The 12,198-nt window shown below is 28.3% G+C and overlaps 1 protein-coding gene across 4 annotated transcripts in view; it reads right to left on the bottom strand.

Annotated features, from left to right (window-relative positions):
- The window catches only part of LOC129983798 (CREB3 regulatory factor-like), a 44,453-nt gene that overhangs the window by 7,310 nt on the left and 24,945 nt on the right, over positions 1 to 12,198 (bottom strand). For 2 of the 4 annotated variants that reach the window (XM_056093432.1, XM_056093434.1), the window contains exons 2-5: positions 7,194 to 8,351; positions 3,577 to 3,985; positions 430 to 503; positions 172 to 291 (exon numbers count right to left, since the gene is read on the bottom strand). In XM_056093432.1, coding sequence (XP_055949407.1) covers positions 172 to 291; positions 430 to 503; positions 3,577 to 3,985; positions 7,194 to 8,351 — 1,761 coding nt within the window. The remainder of the gene's footprint in view (positions 1 to 171; positions 292 to 429; positions 504 to 3,576; positions 3,986 to 7,193; positions 8,352 to 12,198) is intronic. The other 2 variants (XM_056093433.1, XM_056093435.1) reach the window with 1 other exon arrangement.

Genomic DNA, 12,198 nt, shown 5'->3' with positions numbered 1-12,198 from the left:
TTTGCATCAGGAAAGCAAATTTAACAAAATAAAAGCATTAAAAAAATTTCAATTAAAAGATATTATTAGTAAATACAGTTTTAAAAATATGTAAATGCAGTCTTGTGCTTATTTAATTTGAAAATATGTAAATGCAGTCTTGTGCTTATTTAATTTGAAAAATTTAACTACCATTAGCAGCCAAAAATGCTTCAAGTTTCTTGGAGCAGTTTGAAACTTTCTGATCATGGAGATTCTCTATTTTGTATCTTAATAACTCCCTTGTCTCTATCAAAATATTGATAAGCTTTTCTAAAACAAAAAATAATATTCAGTACAATAATGGCAAGTACAGTAATAAAAACAGTTTCAACATCAAGAAATATTTTTAAATATGAAACTGAGAAATTTATTTTTCTAAGTATAATATATCAACAAGAGGCCACTTACTATGCTCTTGTTGAAGCCCATATAACTTGATTTTATTAGCTTCATGTTGAGCCTTTTTCTTTAATCTGCATACTCTAAAATTAATAAAAGAAGAAATAAATATATGATATATCAGTAAATGTCTTAACTATTAGCATGTTTAAATACATTCAGCAAATTACTAAAACTTCAAAAAATAATACAAAATGCAATGTATCCCAAAATATTTAATTTAATTTCTTAATGTATATATTCCAAGGCAAGGTTAGATTAAGACCAATAGCAATCCCTCTTTCTCTCTTCACTTCTGAAACCAGTTATTTTTTATGGATTTTGATTTCATCCATGACTAATAAATAGTTTTAAATCAACAAATTTTAAATAAATAACACAATGTTTATTTAACCACGCATTACAGCCAAGAGAGTTGATTTCAGAATTTCATGCACAATCTTTTTTTTTTATAAATCTAAATAAAATGATAAAAGATATTTTTAAAAACTCTTTTTATATAATCGGAACATTCTACTACAAAGTTTGACAGAGTTGCTTATTTGTGTGTCAAACAACTAATTGAGAAAAAAAAATGTTCAAAATTACTTTTTGTAAAATAATAAGAAATATGAAAAAAAAAAAAAAATCCAAGAACAAAATTCTGAAATTTAAATTATATTTAATATTGAATTGAATAATTTTCTGCCCTTATGTATATGAAATAAAGGCACAAAATCAGATTGTTCTGAAAATAGAGCAAACAATATCGATGACTCAGGGAACATCTAACAGTTGCAGAGCTCCTAGGCAATTGCTTACTTATTAATCCAATTCTGCTCCTACGTGCCTACAGCGATTTTCATTTCCATTTGCAAATATACTTAATGTTGAATAAATTTGCAAATAAACTTAATGTTGAATTATTCTTGTTGTGCAAAAGAATATGGAGCGGGCATTTCTGAAAATCTAGAAATATAGAAAGAGACATGCCATGGACACAAGAAAAAGAACATGCCATATCATGTGACTAGCTGTGATGAAGAAGTCAATCATCAAAACTAATAAAATGGGAGGGAAGGGGGGAAACCCAGATTTGAAAATGATAAAATCCAGATTTTAAAAGGTATTGGTAACAGGTGGAATTAAAAAGGAGAAAAAAAAATACAGATATGACATTCTTTATGATATTGATGCAATTAATACAAATCACCATCATGTAAATTAAACATTTTCAACTATGCAAAATATAGTACTTATTACTATTGTTGAGACTCTACCTGAATTTCATTTCATTCAGTCGTTTCTCCACTAATAAGATTCAAAGATGTGGGGTCGTAATGTGAAATAATCCACTCGTAATTTATATGACTCCATTTTATTATCTATCTATATTACAATTCTATTTACATGCTATATTTATATTTAGTTGCCATATACAAAAACATACATTGGTTTCGCGCGCAGTTAATTCTGATTTTAGAGTTGTAAAAGCAAGTTATAGCTCTCGTATGATTAAAGTTAAAATTAGTTTTTAGCCAAAGGCGCTCGTAACAACTATAAACTGCTGATACAAAATATATGGAATTTCAATCAATGTAATCTTTTTGCAATATTCAGTAAAAACATTTCAACTTTATATACAGCTTTAAGGTAGGAGAAAAATAAACCCTCCTAAAAATATAAAGTAAATTAAAAACTTACACTAAAAAATAAGTTGACAATATTTAAATCAGTACACGAAGGGAATTAAAAAAACCAATAATATGCACAAATTTTTATAAATGAGCTATTACATGGTTAAAAATGATGGTACACTTTCTTTTCTATCTCATTAAAGTAGCAATAGTAACTGATACCAACAAAATTCAAAAGTATGCTGTGGCTAAATATGTCCTGCCCAAAAGATGACCAGCAGTTCACTAACTGAATACAATAGGCATCCATAGAAAATTTTCAATAAAAGTTTTCCTGCATTTACATTACTGATTTGGAAAACAATGCTCTTGCTTCCATTCCATTTGTGAGAAAACAATTCTAAGTTAACAATTTTCAAAATACTAATGCTAACAAATATTTTATATCCATAGATCATGAAAACTCTACAACAAGTATATCTGAATTATTTTTTGATAACAAAATTGATACATTAAGAGTGAAAGTAAAGTATAAATGAATAAATAAAATAACAGGTCAAGGCATGCGATACTAACAATTCTAGAATAAAAAATAAAGCAAACAAAATTTACTTTGTAAATGAGCCGTTGAAATGATAAGATATCTGGATGAAATCACGAGACTGAGAAGTTAGATACTTTTAGAGATAAGAATTGAAAGGTTTCCAACACAAATCATAAATTAAGTCAAGATATGATTCGCCTATCATAAATGGTGACAACCCTCCGAAGATAAATTAAAAAAAAAAATCACCAGTGAAATTTCACACACAAACAAATTATGGTGACACTACAGACATATGAAAAACATCATGGATTTATTTAAAAAACACATCATAAAAATTATGTGTGTATAAAAATAACATCTTTTTTTTCTCAAGAAATATACAGCTCCCCACTGATATAATACATAATACATTAACAGGTATACATTATGAAAATGATACATTGATGTATTATCATTTTTATTTAAATATAATGATGATAATAACATGGTCCTTATCTAAGATTATTTCTTATCATTTGTTATCTGGAACTGATTACATCCATTAATAGAAAAATTATTTTATTTTTAAAATAGTTAACATAAAAAAGTCCTTTAAGTGCATAGAAAAAAACTTCCATCATTTGATTATTAATAAAGGAGCTATTTGTTTAAACAAAGAGTAAATATAACAAAAAGAAAAGCAAAATCTGTATTAAAAATTTATGAAGTATTAAAAAGCATGTATCATTTTAAAATTCAGAGCAAAATAAATTAAAAGTTTCATTGAAAATGCTGGTTGATTATTTCTAAACTCATAAAATTTCGAAATTCCTAGTCAATGGCATTGAATGATATAAGCACAAAATTTTCATATTTCCCATTAAAAACTCTTTGATATAGACATTAGAAACAAGAATTGTTGATTATAAAATAATCATACAAAAATGAAAGATCAATTTAATGTATAAAAGAATCATGGTAATATTGATAAACAACAAGCTAACATTCACTTACCTGGAAGCCAGTTTATTTTTTTCTTTTCGCGACAATGGTTTTCCATGTGATGATCCTCCTTCATTTGGACTAATATTATAAATAAGCTTATTTAGCTTTTTCAGTTCTACACCAATATTGAATAGCTTGCGTGGATCTGGAGTGAGATCATTGCCATCTCCTCTCCTAGCCTTTCCAGAATGTTTGACAGGAAGAGTGCATTCCTCAGCAAATACAGGATCATACGCATCATCAAGAACATAAGGGTCAAGTGATTCTCGGCGTGGCAGAATGCTCTGGGTCTTAGAACCTCGAGACTGTAAATTGTACTGCCAGAAGTAGCGATGCTTTCTATGCTGGCAGGATTTCTCCTCTTTGCCTGATGGCCAACTTGTAGACAAAAGGTCATCACTTTCATATTGATAAACATCTGTAAATCATTTAAAAAAGCATTAGATTAATGAATAATAGATCTGATTTTATAAAAATTGCATTTTTATTTCAGTAATATCAAATTGACAAACAAAATGTGTGATAATGCTCTTTCAATAATAGAGACATAGGTAATGAGTTTCTTATAAATGAACTTGAGACATTTTCTTTGCCATTTGATCATAATTCATGGAAATTTGTGATTTTTCCCTTAAGATAGAGATTTTAGTACAGAAACAGGAATGTAAACCCTTTAGAACCTTTCAAAGTTAATCTAATCCTGACTTTGGTCATTAACACTTTACCTATCCGTCACATATGCAACAATAGTAGATAGCACACATAAGAACAGATAATTGTCATAAAAGGAAAGAAACCCAAATGACTAGATGCTGTGTACATTTACTACATTCTAAGTAGAGACACAAAAAAAATCTACTGATTGTGTACCTGTACCTTCCAATATAAAAATTAAGCAGTTATAAAGATTTAATTGATTAAAATAGTTTTCACCATTTAACACAATTCAAAGTTGTGTGGTGATGACATTAAATCTAAATTGAGCAGTAATCAATTTGAGATACACAATGCAACTTTAAGAAGTTTGGCATAAAAAATCTGAAAGATATTATTAGATTTAGTGATAGCAAAAGCAGCATAAAAGTCTTGAAAATCACTCTTTGAAGGAGTCTCAAAAGACATTATTTTTGTATAATTTTATGTTTCTAAAGCCTGATATCATTGAATAAAACTAGAAAAGGGAAGAAAAATTGATGATAAGCACAAAACATTATTTACTCTTGTTGTACCACTACTTTTTATAATTAAGTTTGGACACTATGTATTGTGATTACCATCAAATATAAATAATGAAAGCAAAATTTAAATGATAAACACATTTATTTAAATAGTAGTTTTCATATTTAATATGTAATTATTCACATATAATAAGTCCCACATATACAACATACTAAAGAATAGGTGAAGTTAAATTCATTTTTGATAATCAAAGTTAGATTCATTGATTATTTAAAATTCAAATAATATAAAAGGATAATATAATTTACATATGACAATAATAGAAATGCCCTTAATCCTTCATTGATTTTTACATAAAGACGGAAATATTTAATAAATCTTTACATGTAACACATGAAAATGCTATAAAAAAATCACCAGAGATGAAATAATCCAAAAAAATCCATTACGGATTATAATTAGAATCATTATGTTATATATCAAAAACAGTTATTTTTAGCATGAAAATATCCCTGATACTTATTTTAATGTATGGAAGACTCTCAATAAGAATATGTTTCCTCTGCTATTAAAGCATTGTTTTAAGAATAATTAATTATCATTCAAGTGAAAGATAGACAAAGTCATTACATTTACATATTTTAAAAGAAAACAACCTTGAAACAGCAAATGATTGAATGCCTCCTTCGGCTGTTAGCCTCTGTATGTAACAAAACAAGTCCAATTCTAAAAAGTCTGACTGGTCTTGCCAGTTTTAGAAGACCTTGAGAGTTCATAGCAGCTATGGCATGTTTAGAATTTGCAATTATTTTGTATTAAAATGCTACAATGTTAAATAACATGATTATTCTTAAAAGCTTCATGCAATATTAAAAAGAAATATAGGCCAACTACTTATTCAACAAATAATTTGTGGTATTTCTCAAGTTGTTTGTCTGGAATAACATTGATATGCCTGCATATATACATAATTTGACATGTTTTAATGGAAAAGTTCTGAATATTCTTCAATATCTATAATATGATGATAATATATATTAAAATAATTTCAATTTTGTAAATCTCATCTACAATACATATCTTTTGAAGATTTCATTCCTTTTTTATATTAAAAAATAACAGGAGTGGTGAATTGTGTTTAAAAATTTGAATTCCGGTGTGCAGATTTTGTTCACTTTGAAATTTTTAGTAGATACATTTAGGATACATTATTTCATTAATTAACTCATTAAAAATAAATAACCAAATGAAACAAAGCTTTACTTTGAAAAACTGTAATTAAAAAGAAATAACTGTCTATTATTCTTTGATATAAAAAATTTTCTATATTTAAAAACTTATTTTTTATTATTTTTATTTATATATTTAAGTTAGAAAATGACTGATTTTGTAGCAGAAGATCCTAATCAAAACATTTTTTTCAACAAATCAAAATACATTGATTAAAAAGTGTGTGATAAAAATTAGCATGGTATATTAATTAAGCAGGGTTTCCTCCCCTCCAGATCTGTTGCTTATGTTTCAACAGGTGGTCCTACACTTTTAGAAGCTATACTGTTTCTAAGCATAATAGAATTAAAATTTAAAATTCTAACATCAAAAAATATTTCAGAATCAATAGTAAGTATCCAAGATCAGTTTACTGCATATATTAAAAATTCCACTTCTAGTTTTCTAAAATTCAATTTCATGATTCCATTCATTTTTTAAAAATTGTAGGAAGCATTATACAGGAATGAAATCAAAAACTGCATTCAAAACATTCTGAAAATATTTATTTCATCAGTTAAGAAATGTCAAAGAATTGAAATTAAAAGCAGAAATAACAAAAATTATGGGAAAATCAATTCCAAATATTAGATCTATATCCACTGCCTCCATAAATTACTAAAGCTTCTCTGATACAACCGATTTTTAAAATAAAATAACTACATATTTTTAATTAAAAAAAACTATATATTTTAGGATAATTAAATATATAATTCAGCACATTTAAAATAATATAATAAGGAAAATAGATTCACAGCATTACTATGATTCCATTGTCCGTAAAACCAAAATGTACTATAATAGAATATTTGCAAAATTATGAAGAAGTTTGACATAAGAGTTACTTATAGCTCTCACTACCCCAAATGGATTCCAGAACATGAAATTAAGAATGATGAAAATGTGAATGTTACCATTTGATACATTTTAGAATATCAGTAAACAAACATGATCTCTCAAAATTATCTTAATTTATAACGTTTCATTAAAATTTTAAAAACAAATTTAACAAAATTTCTTCCTTTTTTTTTTTTTTATTACAAAAAAACTCACCTCCTCCCTTTTCTATTTAACTGTAAATTCATGGTCGTTTAAAAACATTCCGGAGCATGTATAGAATGATGGAATAATTCTGAGTATAAAATGGTGCCACATTCCAAAAACCAAATTCTAATTACCTTCATCAGATGAAAAATCATCATCATCATCTTCATCATCAAAAAAGCTTCCACTTTCATCATCATTAGACAGAGACAGTGAAGAAAAACCACTTAACGATCGCTCTGTGATGCTCCTCGGCCCAGGAGAACTTGAAGGAGGCTCGGACTTAATTTTGGGAAAATAAGATGCCATTGTGACATCAGGGGGAGCAGATGATGAAAGAAGATTGCTGTCTTGCAATCTGTTGCTTTGAGCTACCATGAGAGGTGATGTGACACCACAAGTGTTCAATGGGATTGAACTCTTGGTTTCGGACACTGGGTTCAGCCTCGATGCGAAGAATGAATCAGAGGCTGGACTATTTTGAGGGCAAAGAGGGAATTTGTCCTCACAAGCACTCAAGAATTGCTGAGAGCTTGGCATCATTCTGGAAGGTACAGGACAGCTAGAAGACAACGACGGTTGAACGTTTTGTTTGACATCCATAAATCCACTACTCGGGATGTAATTCAAACCACTTGCAAAGGAACTATTAGGTATGCTGCTGCTCACCGGAGATGCCACAAAGTGACTTTCACTAGCAGGAAAAGATTTGGACAGATTATCAGGTATCAATGGGAAAGTATTATCTTCGGCTATAAAACTGTTGTTTGCCGAGTAATCAAAGACGGTTTCTCCACAGGAATTCAACTCTGCAAGAGTTGGATTGTTATGCAAGAAGTCAGAATCCTTAATGGGAAAATTATCATCTCGAGTCATATCATCCTCACCAATGTACTCAGGTAAAGTGGGCATCACGTTTTCCATAGGCATGTCCGAAGTCGAAGCCGTGCATGCCTCATAATCTTGATGGCTATAAAAATTCTCGCCGTCCCAGAAAGAAAAAGATTCCAAAGGATCGAAATCATCCATTGGCACTTGTTCTGAAGCAGATGAATTCACATGACCTTGTAAATAGCCCTGTATAGGTATCACACCGGGAAAATCATATTCTCCGGGCACCTCCTGTTTGATTGTGGTGCCGAACGCTTTGTTTATCTGCTCAGGCGACTGAATGCCAAGGCCCTGAGATGCCGTGATGAGTTCGGGACCGCTGGAAGATGTCCAGGAGTCCATGATGGCGGTTGCCAACTCAGAGATCTGGCTGATATCCATACCACTCAGGGCTGAGTCTACTGAAAAAGAAACAAAGTATTAAATTATATTTGCATACACATTCAACGGGTAAAATTAACAATAAATACATAATTAGTAATGAAAGTGTAAGGTGTGATAGCATAATAAACAGTACTTCAAAAAATAAACAATAGGACCGGAACTCATGAATAAAGAACAACAGATAAAAATAGCGAGCAGTATAAGTAGGTCTTTAAGAGGTGATAAACAAGAAGCCGAAACGAAAACAACCTTGCCAAGGAATTAAACTACAACAATATCTTTTTTTAAGAATAGCTCTTGGATCGGTCAAGAATCGGAAGACAGAAAAGCAATGCCAAAAAGAAAATTATTATTTTACTTAAACATGTAATAGAAGAATCAGTCTTTAAGAGTAACGTTTTAAACGTCATTCTGAAAGCTAAGCAGCTAAAAAACAAATCAGTTTCGGCATAACATAAATGAAATTATTTCACATTGGCTTTTGGAAAAATCCAATAAACAATGTCAATATCCTGGATATGTTTAGGATTTTAAAAAAAAAAGCCAACGCTTTTTGTAATATTATTCAGCAAATAAACAAAATTACAGACAAAGAGACAAAAATATAACTGTTGATTGTTACCATCATTCTTTTTCATTATTATTTTTTTAAATTCTTAAAAGTAACGAACAACATGGCTTTTAAAAAGTCGAGTACAAGTGTACTGGCGGTGTAACTGAATTTCACGTGCTTTTAACACGTGAAAGCGGTTACGTTCTGGAAATAAAAATGGCTTATAAATAAATCGATCCAAACACTCATAAATTTACACAATACAAGTAATTTATTTTTCAAAATGATTAAATTGTGATAAACTGAGAATAATGAAATGCAAATAAATATATGAGAGAATTCTAATTCATTTAGATATTATGCTAGTCTACAATAAGTTAAATTGCGCTACAAGAATATTCTGCTAAGTCACTTTCTCGTTTGATCGTTTTTTTTAACACTTTGCATTCCGACAAATAATTCGATATATAATAATTCACCTAATAAAAGGATTTGTTTATTGCAAATAAAAATAAATATAAATAATTGTTTTAGATTGAATTTCCCTGAAAAATTTATCTACAACTTTTTACCACACTGTAGGTATTTTTTAAAAATCAAATTTTTTTAAGAATAAATAAAACATCAAAATGATGCACCATCTAACAAGAGGCATTCGAAAACAAAGGGATGATATCAGAATGGCATCTTTTTATTATTAACCCAAAAATGATAATTGTTAAAGCTCAAAAAGTACTTATCATTTATTAGTACAAAAAATTTTAAACGAAGAAATGAAAGTCTAAAACTTAAAATCATCAGTTAAAACGTGAGTTAAACATCAATTATCTACATCAATTAAAATTATTTTAATATTAATAATACCACATTAATAATGTTTATTTAGTAATTGAAACTACTTGCTTAAAATCCGTTGCGGTCCAAATTAATACAAACAATTTCCACAAACAACACTGACTTAGAACAATTCAATTAAATTTTTTAGTTTTATCTTCACATAGTTCCTAAGATTAGTTTTATTTTAAGATTTTATTTTGTTTAGCATGAATTCATATTAACTCATTAATAAATTGTGGGCAATTGTTTTATGATTAAAAGTACAAGGTTTAGTATCTGTAAATTAAATTAAGAATTCTGTAAATTAAATTTAAATATAAATGTGTATACATGTTAAGAATAATTCGTTTTTCCCTTTCCCCCCATTAAGAAAATTAATTTGTCTATCACGAAGAAATTAAGTAAATACGGCTATTCATTCAATTTAGTTTTTCCCCTTCCACAAGTCATTTTATCATTTACTCATGGAATCACGTTTACAAATATTAGAAAGTATTAATCACTCAATAATTTAAAATATTCGTTATGCACAAATGAAATGAAACTGCCTTTCATCCTATTCAGAACCAATGAATAAGATGAAAGAAAGAAAACAAAATAAATGCCTACTTTCAATAAAGCCATTACAAGGAAAACTCGAAAATCGAAACAGAAACAAACTGTAACTCAGACATAAATGAAAATGGCGGGAAACTGAAGAAGAAACAACAACAACAACAAAAAAAAAAAAAAAAAAAAAAAAAAAAGGGCTGAAGGTGACAGTCAAGGTCAAGAATGATTTCTTTAATAGGCAATAACTCTACATCATGACAAGAAATCTTTGGAGCACTTAAGTAACGATAAAACATAGAGATAATTAATTCTTTGAATTAAAAAGAATTGTTTCGAACTCATGCCTGCATAAGTTTTTCGAATGATTAAAATTAAATTTCAACATCAATTAAAATGTTAAAGTAGAAATTTTTTATCAATACATTTTCAAAGTAAAATGTATTGATTAACGTTATCAAAAGTTTGTTACAGAATCGCAACGTTTTAAGATTTAAAAAAATTTAATTCAAATTTTAAAAATAATTTTGCAGTTTTTGTATTTATTGCATTTGCATCTTTATTATTTTTAGAAGTTACATGTCCAAAACAAATACAATTAAATAACTATATTGAAGTCCCATCTTTATTCCACTCGATTAACTAATTAAAACATAGTTTTAATAATGAATACTCTTTTAACGACTTTTACTATAACTATATAATGATTGACATTGGAAAACTAAGTGCTTTTGTCTTATCAAAAAATGAAAAATTCGGATAACACGACATATTTAAAATACCTTCCCCCCCTCTTTCAGTTACCTATTAAAAAGTATAATTCAATACTAATTTTTTCTCATTAGAATCATATAATTATGTCCATATAAATAATCTGCTTTAAAGCCAATTTATAAAAACAATTATCAAGACTAATTCATTACAACTTACTCAAAGATTAGCTTATTTTGTACTTAATTGGAAATCCTCTATTCGGCAATCCTAGTGTTTGCGTTCAAGGAAAAGCTTGAGACAATGATGATATAGCTAAATTTGATTATAAATGTAAAGCTAAAAATAGATTGTAAATATTTTATAATCTATTTTAGCAACTTTATAAAAGTGATCATAAAGTGAGAAATGAAAATAAATGTGTTGATACAAAATGAACTACTACATAATCTTTATGTATTCTACTGAAGGTTTTTCCCGAATACAATATTTAAAAAATTAGATTTGGTCGCTCCTTTATTAGCAATTCTCTACAATTTCATGTTCTGAACAAAAAAAAAAAAATGACAAAGAATTCTATCTATGATCAGGAACATCATACAATGAATACACATACATGTACATTTCGCATGGTACCTGATGTGTATATTATGTACAACGACAAATTAATTTTGTAATCCATTTCGTATCTTGGAAAGAAACAAGAAAAAAAAAATGATGTAATGTTACAAAACAGTACGACAAAATATAGCTAGATGGCATATACAGTTTCGTTTGTCATATGAGGAATATCAAATCCATTGACTTCTTATTGCGTTTAACAGTATATCACAAAAATGTGGCTAAAAACCAAAAATATCACTAGCAAATCATGAAGGAAAACATAGAAATGCCAATCTGATACTAAGAGAATTTTTAAAAAATAGTTCAATATTCGTCATTTGCAGCATTTTATAGAGTATATTTCTTCCATTAATAATTTAAAATAGCAATTTTGCAAAAGAAAAAAAAAACGAACAGCAAATAAACATCGTGTAATCCTTAAAAAAAACTATGACTCATTTCTCGCGATCGATTTCATGTGCAAAATTTTTTTAAAAACTAAAACGAAACATTATTTATAACTCCAAGATGCAAAAGAGCACGCGATATTTGAGACAATAGTAAACCATTCCAGCAGTAGATCACATGGCTTCATCTACACGATTCCTATT

The sequence above is a fragment of the Argiope bruennichi genome, chromosome 9, assembly GCF_947563725.1.
Source record: "Argiope bruennichi chromosome 9, qqArgBrue1.1, whole genome shotgun sequence".
Classification (NCBI taxonomy): domain Eukaryota; kingdom Metazoa; phylum Arthropoda; class Arachnida; order Araneae; family Araneidae; genus Argiope; species Argiope bruennichi.
The sequence above is the reverse complement of the archived record's forward strand: the minus strand, read 5'-3'. Positions and strand labels throughout refer to the sequence as shown.